Below are 12,778 nucleotides of genomic sequence, written 5' to 3' on the forward strand. Positions count from 1 at the left end.
GAAGGCTGGGGATATACAGAGAGTAACAGTGATAATTATGTAAATGGGGGCAGCCAGGGGCCAAGGACCAGGATGGAGTGAAGGAAGAGGAAAACAGGGGGGTGGCCACCTAGTGAAGACAGGCCCCTTGGTCTCTTTGTCTCATAACCCCAAACTGTTTCAGCAAATTTGTCGGAAGAGAGGAGGAAAGAGAATGCAACAGCATGATCCTCCTGGAAAGGAACTCTGGTTCCTTGTCTTGGGATTTAGAACTGAAATTAACTTCCTTGAGGAGTCACCGCCCCCGCGCCCCCCACCAAGGTCCCCAGCAAGTTGATATGATGGTGTCTGTGGTTCTAGAGGTTTTAGCTCAGAAGCTGTCTCTCCTAAAGGCTCAGAGATCCTACATTTTTAGGGACTCACTTCTGTAACCTGACTCTTTCCAAGGGAACAGGTATCTGGGGGCCAATTTCCAACCCTTGTCACCCCTGCCCTGCTTTATCAGCACCACACCACAGGAGATATCAAGCAAGTTGGGGCCTGCCCCAAAGGAAGATTCTCCTGGTAGCCTCGAGGGGCCAAGAAAAAGGCCCTGGAATCCAGGAGCAAGTAAGTAGACCTACACAGCAGTCTGATCCGCCACCCCTGCTGCCCTCAGCCGAGCTGATGCAGCCGACCCTCTGGTTTCTGCCCCCGGAGCTGACGATGGAGCATTTGCAGGGTGGCACCAGCCATGCTTCCCAGCTCAGGTGCTTATTGAAGAGCCCCAGTCCTCTTGCTCCTCACACACAATTTAAAAAAGAAGCCCTTGGGCCATCCCCGTTTCTGATCGTGTCTAGAGAAACAGGATGCGCAGATATGGTTTCTGCGCTGGGTGCCCTGTGGCTCCTGTGCTCCACGGACAGCAGGGAGATGGGGGAGGAGCCAGGCCCTATCCAAGGCGGGTGCGGGGCAAGGGGGGGAGGAGGGCCCTCGTGGGAGCCTCGAAAAGCTTTTTATTTCTTTCTTCCCTTTTTTTTTTGGCTCTTGACCACAGTTACTTCTCTTCCTATTTTTGTTAACACAAATCCCTAAGTGTGTTTGTGTCCAGAGAAAGTGCTATGAATAACTGATGATACATTTGTTGATGAACTTGTGAATCATCCTCAGGGAAAGGGAGTCCAGAGAGCGGAGCAGGAGCTCTGGAGGCTGCATAGGATGTGTCGTAAAATATTTAGCAAATGATTGTCCAAACCACAGGGAAAAACCCAGAGAGATGGGAATTTGAAAGCTGCCAGGATATAAAAGCTATTTAATGCTAACCATCAGTGCCAAAGAGCTGAGGGCGGCTCCCCTCCTCCCTGCATTGGCAACGACAGCCCCGAGAACATGGAGAGGACTTGGACCAGCCGTGGCAGCGCTGAAAGACTCTTTGTTCAAGCTCTTCTGTAAACAAGGGATCTCCTCTGAGGTGGAATCCTCACCTTGTCCACTGCCCACACACTCTCTCTTTCTCAGGATCCCGATGATAACTCCCCACAAGGACAGCAGGGAAGCCGCTAGCTGCTTGGCATCAAGGAAGGGAAAAACAGCCCCACGATGCACTGAAGTTGTCACTTTCCTTTCCAATGTTCTGATGTCACTTAGACAACGAGCTCAGTCCGCTGGTCCCCAAATGACGTGGTTGTGTCTTTGGTTCTGAAGGTCTGAGCTCAGAAGCTGTCTCTTCTAAAGTGTTAGGGATCTTGCATGTTTAGGGCTGGGGTGAGGACTCACTTTTCAAACATCTTTGCACATCTGTTTATTTTGGGGTAAAGGATGAAAAGGTCTTTCCTGATATTTTGGCTTGAAAGCCTCAAATGTACAGTTATATCTTCCTCAGTATCAACACCACGAGGAAAGATAAACTAAGGGAGAAGTGCAGGGGGATGCTTTAGGTCACTGGAAACAATCATCCTGGAGAAGAGAGACCTCAGCGTAGTTTGCCGAGAGGCGTTCTTCAAAGTCATCATACGTGTTCATGGCTAAGCAATGCCAATGAACTTGGTGACCTCAATGAACTAATCTGTTCTTTGTGCCAAGAAGGTCCCTGCTTTTAGGGAACATATCACCTATTTTGCAGGGGAGGCATGCATTACCTAAACAGATAATTAGCCTTGGAGGTCACAGAAGTCAGAGCTCCCTGGGCAAGGTGGTCTCAAGGAGGCCAGCAGGAATACGTATGTATAGCCAAAGTGCTCTACATACGTCAGGACCAGAACATGGCCCTTCTCCCTCATTCGTGTTTTATTTTGGTTTTGTTTCCTTTTGTTGTTGTTACTCCTGCGATTTTCCTTTCCTAGAATGTCTTCTCTTCCACTCTCTACCTATCCCAAGTCCAACACATCCTTTGAGGCCTACTTGAATGAATTTACAGTCACTCACGACTTTTTAAATTTTCATTACTTTGAACTCTTAGAGTACTTGGAGTCTGAACCATTCATTTGGCACATGGTTATACTGTGTATTTTAATCTGTTTTTAAGAAGGAGTCATCTTTTCTCCTTAATCCAATGGTAAGTTCTTTTTGGCAGGTGCCACATCTTATAACACTTCTGTGTTACCCACAGCATCCAGCTGTTAATACCTGCCACGGGGTATTGGCATATGCCTTGGTATTCTGTTAGAGGGCTGCCACGGGTGAGTGAAAATCTTGGTTGAGATTGGGGAAGAAGACTGAATTCTTGGTAGGCCTAGGGATACACCCCAAACAAGTACATCCGGGTTAAGAAATACATGCTCTGAGCAGTTTTTGGTCCCGACGTTCCAGTCTTAGTTGTGATTTTAAAGCAGATAGACGATTCAGAAAAGTGGTAAATTGAGTATAAAAAATGATCTGACTGAGAATGAAAACTGATCAGGAATTTCATGCATACTGTTTCACATGTGTGAGAAAGCAAGGAAATAGAAAAGTGAAGGAAGGAAGAAAGGAGGAGGAAATAAAAGGAAAAAAAGACTGGAGGGTGGAGTGGGGGACACAACAGACAGTCTTCAAATACAACAGCAATTTCACGATGTGATGATTTTTAATATTAAAAGTAAATTGTAAATGTATCTTTATAAACAATATGCATAAAATAGATCTATTATTCTAAAACCTTTTCTTTTTCAAATGCTTTTTCACAGTAATTTTTTAGGTGTCAGATTTTTCCCTCAAAATAATAGTGCAATTGGAAGAAGGAAAATGTCGTCAGTGAACTCGGACTTCTCTGCTAATACAAGTCCTTGTATATTTCCTGTAGGAGCGGGTGAAGACTCATGTCCGTCTCTGTTTTCTTTATTACTTGCAAGAGCTGCACGTGTTCTGTCACAATCTGTCTGAGGTCTGTCATTTTCTGGAGCAGCTTGGCAAAGAGCTGAGAGGACTCAGGGTGGTTCAGCTTGAGCTGCAGCTCCAAGGCTTGCAGCAAGTTGTCTTGTATGTCCTCAATGGGCTTCACATTCAGCAAACCTGGGCGGTCTGGGGGAGCAGAAACGGAAGACAGAATAGGAGGTTCAGTTACAGAATTTTCTGGCCCCACATCTGAGGCATTTTCAGCCAAACGACTCACTTTTTGTTGGTTTTATTTTGCTTCTAAAATAGGATGTGGAGGGAAGGTAAGCAGATAGTGGGCAAGAACTGCATACAAGGAGAATGGAACGAAAGCCAAGGCTATCAGAGCTCTTTCCAGGGCCACTCTCTTCCTGGCCAAGACTAAATCTGTGTGACCAGTTGACAGAACAGGGTGGCAAGGCAATCATCTCCCCAGACTGGGGACTCTTCTGCTGGCATGTTTCTACTCACTCAGAAATCTCATTTTCAACTACTGTTCTTTCCTGATGAGTCTATGTTTTATAACCTCCACTTACTGTCTTACCACAACTTTAAACACACTTTCAAAACAAACTTTGTCTTCTTTTTGCTTAATATAGCACATGCATTTTCAAAGAGATAAGACATAGTTTTCAAATACTCTTGCACTTTGGAAGGATAGACCAAATTTTATCATAGGTTTCTTCTGATTAGTGAGGTTGCAGATAATTTTCACTTTCTTCTTTATACTTTCCTTACTTGAACTTTCAAATGGTGAGCATAAATTACTTTTAAGTTTTTAATGTTTTTGCTTCATGCAGATGTTTTTAAATTTATCCTTAAATATTTTCTAGTACTCTCCTTTTACTTTTTTTACTAGTATTACTTTTACTTCTTTATTTTCTTATATTCTAGACTTCTTTTTCATTAGTTTCTAATGTATCCCTGCTGATGTTTAGAAAAGAAAATTATTGGTTTTGTTATATTGAATCTATTCCAATTTCACTCTTGTCAACTCAAATAGTTTTTATCATGGATTTAAAAAAAATTTTGGACAATTACATCTACAAATAATCATAGCTTTATTTATTTCTTCTTTTCCAGTGTTTATAGTTCTCATTTCTTTTTCTTGCCATACTGCATTGGCTAATATCGCTAATATAGTGTTGTGAGGCATTCTTGTTTTATTCCTAACCTTGAAGGAAATGCTTCTAATGGCTTACCACAAGTATGATGTTTACTAGATTATGGTGGCTAGGTTTTCCTCCTGGCTCTCCAAGAGTTTAATTTGTTTTCATCAGGAATGTTGTTGCATTTCATCAAATGTTTTTAAGTTTTTCTACCTAGAGTGATGGCCATATGGTTTTATCTTAATCTAGTGTAGTGAATTAGATTAATAGATTTTCTTATATTCTTGTATTCATTTGCTAATTTTTTATTTAGGGTTTTTAAATTTGTGAGATTTGTTCAGAGTCATCTTTTTTGTACTATCCTTTCCTTATTTTAGTAATAAATGTTAACTACCCTTATAGAGTGAGTTGCGAAGTCTTCCTCCTGTTTCTATGTAGAGATGATCTATCCTTGACAGTTTTGGGAATTCATTTGCAGAACCATCTGAGCCTGGTGGTAAATCTTTATCTTTAATTTTCTTCCTATAGCTTTTAATTTATTCAGGTTTTCTACTATTTATAAAGGAAAATTCTAGTAATTTATATTGGAATAAAGTTGTACATAATATTCTCTTAGAATCTGAATCTCTTATTATTTTTATTTATACCTCCTTTAACTGAATGCTATTTGTATATTCCCTCACTTAAAAATCTGATGTGCCATGGCTTATCTATTTTTTGCTTTTTAAAAAGGTGCAAGTTTTGGTTTTACTGATCAACTGTTTTTGAAAACTGCCTTTTGTTTTCAATTTAGCTAATTCATTCTTTTAACTTTCTTTAGGTTTATTTTTTTCCTCTTCTTCCCATTTCTTGGGTTGAATGCTTAATTCATTTAGTTTCAGTATCTCTTGTTTTCTGATAGATGAATTTAAAGCTCTAAAATTTCCTCTGAATGTCACTTTCGTTTCACCCCATAGACTTTGGTATATCATACTCTCACAGTTCTTTTCTAAATAGTCTGTTTTACTATTTTGATTTCACTTTTAATCTAAGAGTTAGAGACATGTTTTTAGATTTCCAAGTGGAAAGTCTGAGTGTTTGTTTTTGTTTTTTCTAATTTCTAAGTTTGTTGCATTGTGCTTAGAATATAACGTTTTCTCATTTAGAGGGGTGCAGAGATTATGTAAGACATTCAGGACACTCACTTGATACCTTGTATTGATTCCAAATTTTAGCTCTTGAAGGCCATTCACTGTCCTTTTCTCATTTTAACTCTTCTCCCCTTCACTGTAAATTAAACTCTTGTATAAGAGTTTTTACTTCCCCTTTAATGTTCCTCATCGACTTGCCTCTGTTTGCCATTGTCCCTTTGCTCCAGCCACATTAAGCTCTTTCCATACCAAGTCCCTCAAACGTTCTATGTTCTGTCATAACTCTGTGCTTAGGTAGATTCTGTTTCTCCTGCTGGCAGTGGTCTCACCTTCCCTCCAACCATCCTACTGACTTCAACCTACTCTTCAAAATCTTGCCTGTGTCCTTATGTCCTGGAGCTTTCCTGGAGATCATCCCTTCCTTGCCCCTGTTCTTCCAATCCCCTTTCTCTGGACCCCATAGCATCCTACAAACACCTCAATTGCTACTATCCTAGTAGATTACATTTACTGAGTGGTTATTATTTCCCAAAAATTGTACTAAGGACTTTATGTACAATATATCACTTAATCTCCACAATAACTCCATTAGGTCAGTACTTTAAGGAGGGGAAAATGAAGGTTTTAGAGAAGGGAGTTAAATCCTGCCCAAGATCTGCCACGTGCTAGTAAACAGCAGAGATGAAATTTGAATCTGATTCCAAATGCTATACTCTTAACTCTTATTACCTTGTATCATAGGTACTGATTTTCTTGTTTGTCTCCCCTACTTGACCATGAGGGATCAGAGGGCAGAGACTATTGTCTTGATCATCTCTGGGGCTCCACTGGAAACACAGGAAGCACTCAGCTGGCTGAGTTAATGAGTGAGAAGGCTGTTCTGGTTAAGAGTCCAGAATTGAAAGGTACAATTCTTCTGGTTGGTGAACAGGTCTAAAGGCAGGATCAATGCACAACGAAGAAGTCTCCTGGAAACAGTGTTTTCCTGTATCTAGTAGACTCGAGCTACCTTTATCCATTGAGGTGAGACACAGGAAAGCAATGTGAGAATGGTCTCAGGTGGGATTTTCAGAACTCTAAGCATGCTCTTAAATTAAGCTTTTTTTTTTTCTTCTTTTTTTCAAATTACAGACAGAAAGTTACCTGTGATTAGATTTTACCCCCCTAACTTCTCTAACATAGCCCATTGACTGGAGTAATTTTTTTTTTAAATTTCAGCACTTAATTTTGGAACCATCAGCAAGAACCTCAGATTCTGAGAATGAAACAGATGATTTAGTCCTGGCCGAGAGAATCACGCCCCTGGAGGAGTCGTCCTTTCTCACAGTTGCTATGCAATAATGAAACCCCCTGACACTTCAAGGAAAACCAGATCCTGGATTGGTGCCTTGGGTTTAACGGTTGCTGATTCTCCCCTCAACAGATGTGCCAGATTTCAAAGGCCTGGACAGCAAACGCATGTGCACTGGCAGCGACAGCACTTTGTGTTGAGGTGTTGGTGTAGCTCCTCTGCGGGCTGGGACCCCGTACCCTTGTGCAGAACCCTCTGCTCACTGGGGTCCTGGCTTCTTAGAGTCTCTTCTCCTTCCTCCTTCCTCTCGAGCAGCATCCGTGGGCTCAGAACTTCTGCAGAAGAGATTATGCTAATCTACTAGGTTTCATTTATCATGACAGTTCAAACAAGCAAACCCTCAAATGCAGCTGATGCGGCTTGCTGGAAACACTTGGCTGCAGTGCAGTACAATGGAAATGTTCCCTCTAGGAGTGGAGAAGGATCTGGTTTGGATTTTCAAACCTCTCTTTGGCAAGTTATTTTTTATGATGTGACGGATGAAATTTGGCTGAAACTTTGTGGCCACTGATTTATATTTTCTCCAGTGACAAGTTAAATCATTTACAGATCTGTCCCACTGCCGCCCTTACTGAGCCTCAGTCAAGGCAAAAATGGAGTGCAGGAGAGTGGGAAAAGTGGTCTGTTCTACTTTTAGGTCTCTCGCTCACCAGCTCTGTGATCTCGGGCAAACTGAACAAGTTCACTGTGCCTCAGTTTTCTCCCCTGTAAACGAAAAGGACGGGACGAGAGAGATGATCTCTAAGACCCTAGTTCAAGAGTTCTAAGCCTTATTCTTATTTGTAATTCCCTTTACAAAATTCACATAATTAAACTGGGGAAATAAACTCAAAATCTAATTAGAAAAGTGTATTAATAGGCTTACACATTAAATTTAGAACACTTGGCTTATTTAAAAAGCAAAACATCTTCCTTTGGTCTTAAGCACTCCCTAGGGTCAAGGACAAAAGGGGTCTGTCAGGGTTGCCCCCATCCCCTACCCTCCAGTGAGCTCCAAGGCCTCCCCTGCTCCCCCTGCCTGTCTTTCTCTTTCCACTTTCCTTCCACTCACACTTGAACCCTTACTGAGCTAAGCTGGGCACCACAAGTGTGCCACAGAAATCTGTCTAAAGACCCAGCTGTCCTGGGTCCTCTCTCTTGCCTCTCCCTTCCCATCAGCCCAGGGCCTTCTACTGTTCTTAGATGACTGGTCTGAGGTCCTCTCTCTACACCTTGCTGAGGGTTAGAGTTGGGGTCTGGAAAAGGATCAGGGTCAAGGGACCCTCTTCAGTGGCCCTAGGTTGCCTAGAAAGCCCTTTTGGGAAAGTGCGTGCTGACTCAGACTCCAGGACCCAACACTCGAGGAAGCTGGAGTCAATTACTGGTTCCTTACTCCCCAGGCTGCAAAGAATTGGGAAAGAAACCTTTCCGGTCCCCATCACACAGCACTGGAATTAATTAGAGAGCACTGTTGATTGTGGGCAAATCTACAAAGCTCCCATCTTATCCAGATCTGGTTCTGTTAAGTGAAGAGCTTATCTGAAGCAGATTCAAATTCTCTGGACCCTCCCAGGATCTGCCCACCTGGGCCAGGCATCTCCCTAGCCCAGATTTTCTCAGGAGGCGTCTTAGTTAGGGAACCAGATGGCCACAGCGGCATCTCCTGAAGGAGGTGCAGAAAAACCAAAGTGGATGGTTTTGTTTCTTTTCTAGCTGCTGCTGTCATGGTGTTCCCAGTCTTCTCCTATTGGTTTTCTTTCTGATGGAGATGAATCTGAAAAGGATCATACCCAGGGCATTTAGGAAAAAAGAAGTCTGATAGCTGGGCCGCTGTAAGTGGATCCAAAGGCAAAGAAAGAACTTAGCTCAGGTGTGGGCTGAAACTGAAGGGACGTGGGGCTCCTTAGGGAACTCACACTCTGCATTTCACTTCTTTTACGCTTGCTCCCCAATTTCTCTCATCCCATTGCTTCCTAAGTTCACAGGTGTGTTAAAAAGAGCAGTGGATTTGGAAACTGAAGACCTGATCCTGTCTCTCCTCCACTTAGCTTCCATATGACTTTGGGCAAGTCATCTTATCTTTCTGGGTTTTGGCTTAATTTTTCTTCTTCTTTTTTTTTTTTTTTTTTTTTTGGCACACGGGCTTAGTTGCTCCGTGGCATGTGGGATCTTCCTGGAGCAGGGATCGAACCCGTGTCCCTTGCATTGGCAGGCGGATTCTTAACCACTGCGCCACCTAGGAAGCCCCTTGGCTTAATTTTTAAAGCAACAGTGGTATGTCTTTCCTCAGGTCACAGTGAGAAGGAGTCAGGTAAAGGAGCTATGTAACATATTACTACTCTCTGTGTTTGTTCAAACAGAGGCAGTTTGCACAGGGCTGCAGTCTGCAGCATACGCAGGCGTGGGGCGGCATGTATGCAGCTGGGCGAGGGGACGTTTCTGAGCTGTTATTGGTGGAGCATAAATTCAGGAGCCTGAGAAATGATTCCTGATGCAGACACACACTCGGGGTTTGGGGCACGTTCTCATTCTCTTGTGGAACGTGTGTAAGCAAGACTGAGAACAATAACGAAACAAAGAAGCCCCCGTGCCCAGATTCACTTCTTCCTCAGAGATGGTGTTGGGGATTCTGTGGTTCTGCTCTGATCTGACCATCAGAATCACGGGGAGCATTAGGCAAAACTCTGAATTCATCCAAGTTTGTCTTCGGTAAACTGGTATGGCCTATAGCAATTCCCTCCCACCATCCTACCTTTAGGAGAAAATAACCTAAGAAAGTTTCACATGTGTTCTTTTCATATTTAAATTTGAACTGGGGCTAGACTGCGTGCAGTGATTCTCAGCTTTGCCTCCACATTGAAATCATCTGAGGAAATTAACAACACGCAAACTAACACCTGGGTCCCATCTTTAGAGACTCCGATTCACTTGGCCGGGGGTATGACTGTCAGTGTTCCCTGAAAGCTTCCAGGTGATTCTAACGGGAAGCCAAGAGCAAACACCCCTGGTGTACTGAGAAGCTGTCGGAATCTCAACCAGAAAGCTTATTTGCTGGGTAATCTCAGGAGAGTTCCTTAACCTCTCTGTATCTCGTTTCCTCATTTAAAAGATGGAGAGATGACAGTAATGCAGCTCACAGTGTTGTCAAGAGGATGAAATGAGGTACTAGATGGTAAGTGCTTGGAGCAGTGCCTGACACATGGGAAGCCAGCGATTTCCATTTGCACTAGAGTAACAGTACAATCCAACCCACCTCTTTTCCTTCTTACCTTTCTCCTCCTCTCATTTCTCTGACGCTCCTGGGTCCTCTCTTTATCTTTCCTATCCTTTCTCCCTTAACTGCTCCCTTCTTCTCCACCCTGCCTTCTAGATATTTTCCCTTTCCACTCCTGGGACTGCACCTTGCTGGGGATGTGGAGTCAGGAATCCTAGCAAGGCCCACCTAAATTAATCAGAACTGTGAACAATGGATGATCTGGGGAGAAATGTGGTTGATGGCTGCTGTCAGGGAACAAGAGAACACAGACCTCGTACCAAACAGATACAAATCATCTGTGATGAGCACCTTTGCCGTGAATGCACATGTGGCTAGTGGTACCCTTTCCTCTGAAGGGGTTCCCGTTCTAACACATCCCTGTTAAACAACAGTTAAATAAATGCTTTCTCTGTCTGTGTGCAAATGACAACCTCAAATGATGCAGCAACATGTACGACTTGGCTAGGACGGAGAGCAGGGATGGCCACCACAATGAAACAAGCCCAGGCCATATTTTCTTTTATCAGCCCATGAAGTAGCAATTGCACAGCAAGTCCCCTCACCTCAAACGCTCAGCTACCACCTACAAAAGCCACCTCTCTGACCACAGCACAGAACACAAAGGTATCTGGTAACAAGGCGGGCAGCACTTTCCTCTCTGCCGCGTTCAGATTTCTTTTCATCTCTTGACGGCACCCACAGGGAACAGAGCATGGGCGTGTTCCATTTCCAGCTCTTTCTGAATGGCAACTGGACGGGAGGCTTCCATCCTGCCCTTGGGAAGTACTGTCTTTCCTACCTCCTTTCACCGGGGTTCGGGTCCCCTCGTTCTGGTCATTCAAGGTCACTCAAGTGAAGCTCAGCCCCATGGTTTGTTCCCCTTCTCTGTGTCGGGACCAGGGGAGCAGTAGGCTCCCCTCAAGCCAGGGATGCAGATAAATTTCTGCCCCTTCTATGTCCCACCCCAGCTCTGATCAGGACTGGGAGGTAGAGGAACCAGGCTGGAGTGGAAAGATGGAGAATGACTTCTTCCCCATCAAGGCTGACACACTTCTGCTCCGAATCCAATGACTCTTTCTCGCTTCCTCAACCTCTAGAAATGCCAACAGCAAACCAAAGGGAGTCAACAGAACAAAAGGTGGCCAAGAATTGGTTCTCTGCAACTCTCCCCTCCCCCCACACCTTCCTTTCCAACGTCTCTGAGAAGAACCTGTGATCTCCAAACACAGGCATGATCTCCAATCTCTAAATATGACCTCTCAACACATAATGTCCCCCCAAACTTTACAGAATCCCCACCACACTCCTGCTGTCCCTACCTCCTTCAGAGGTAGCAGGGCCCAGAGTTCTCCCCTCCATCCCTCCCTCCAGGATCCGTCTCCCTTGGAGTTTTGTTCTCAATCCACAACTAAATTCCCTTACAGTGACAGCTGACAAAGGGATTAGCTGATAACTCTCTAGGGGTACTTATATGGTACTAAGGGATTTTAAGAATGACTATTGGTGAACTTTCAAGCAACCTGACTAGCAGGATTGCTTGGAGCGACTTCAAATTATATTGTACAGGGGAAAAGGGAAAATGAGCATTTGTTGTGTGCGTGCCAGTCCCAGGCATTGTGCCAAAGGCTTCACAGACTGTTATTTCATTTACTCAGGGAGCTGATAAGGAGACGGAGGCTCAGGCCTCAATTAATAATGGCCTGAAACCACACGTCTAGTGAGTGGTGGGAGGGCGGTTTGGGGAGTCACCGCCTCCCACCGCCCCACCCTGCCTCTCCTGGTCCACTGGCGGGTGGCGCGGGCGGGACCCTGGGCAGGCGCTCTCCCCGGGAGCTCCTCGCCACCTGCGCCAGCCTCTGGAGCCCGCGCGGGTTTCACTATTCCTCAGTCGTGGAGGATCTGTCTGAGTGTCGTGGTGAGCTGTGCCAGTCTGGAAGTCTGCCTGGGGTCGCCCAGAGTTTAAACACACATTGTGAGAACCCAAAATGATAAAGTGCTCCCCAAAGCAGCCCACTGACTGGCTGACTGAGCCTCTTCCAAGATACCGGTGCGGGGACAGGAATGACTCAGCAGTTTGGCTTTCAAGCCCATGTCTGTCTCTGAGGTCAAGTACGGCGAAGGAGCCCAGCCTATTGGGCCTGGGCTGAGCAGGGGATTTTATCTCTGAAGCAGTCACAGATAAAGATGCTTCCATGTTCTGCATAGGACAAAAGCCACTCTGTGTGTGTGTGTGTGTGTGTGTGTGTGTACAGTTTAAGTTTCTTGGGTGATTTTAGTGTGTTTCTCCTCTCCCTACCCACCCTCACCCCTAATTCTCTGGTGTTTAGAATCTGGGTGCCAGTTGAGAACTTACAAATATACCTCCCTCTGTCTAAACCAAGTCTGTGAGGTTAGGAGAAGAGTGAACTAACGGGACATTTCCCGATAACCCACACTGGGTCATCACTCGGAGCCACCCCGCCCACCCGACAGGGTCTGCCCGCTGGTCGCGGCAGCACAGTGGCGAGACCAGAGCAGCAGAAGACAGCAGCGTCACACGCCCCGTAGGCACAGAGCAGGTGCCCATTCAATGTCCTTTAGTTAATAAACGAAGGCCATGACTCTCTGACACAACCACGGCCCGGACGGGAGATACGAACCGCGT

At 44.7% G+C, this 12,778-nt stretch overlaps 1 protein-coding gene across 5 annotated transcripts in view; it reads right to left on the bottom strand.

The window, feature by feature from the left end:
• Positions 1–3,000: 3,000 nt before the first annotated feature.
• Positions 3,001–12,778, bottom strand: part of PPARG (peroxisome proliferator activated receptor gamma) — a 121,454-nt gene continuing 111,676 nt past the window's right edge. For 3 of the 5 annotated variants that reach the window (XM_057705272.1, XM_057705275.1, XM_057705273.1), the window contains exon 8: positions 3,001–3,456. In XM_057705272.1, the coding sequence (XP_057561255.1) occupies positions 3,209–3,456 (248 nt within the window). In that variant the 3' untranslated portion in view covers positions 3,001–3,208. The remainder of the gene's footprint in view (positions 3,457–12,778) is intronic. The other 2 variants (XM_057705278.1, XM_057705279.1) reach the window with 1 other exon arrangement.

This window comes from Hippopotamus amphibius, chromosome 13, assembly GCF_030028045.1.
Source record: "Hippopotamus amphibius kiboko isolate mHipAmp2 chromosome 13, mHipAmp2.hap2, whole genome shotgun sequence".
Taxonomy (NCBI): domain Eukaryota; kingdom Metazoa; phylum Chordata; class Mammalia; order Artiodactyla; family Hippopotamidae; genus Hippopotamus; species Hippopotamus amphibius.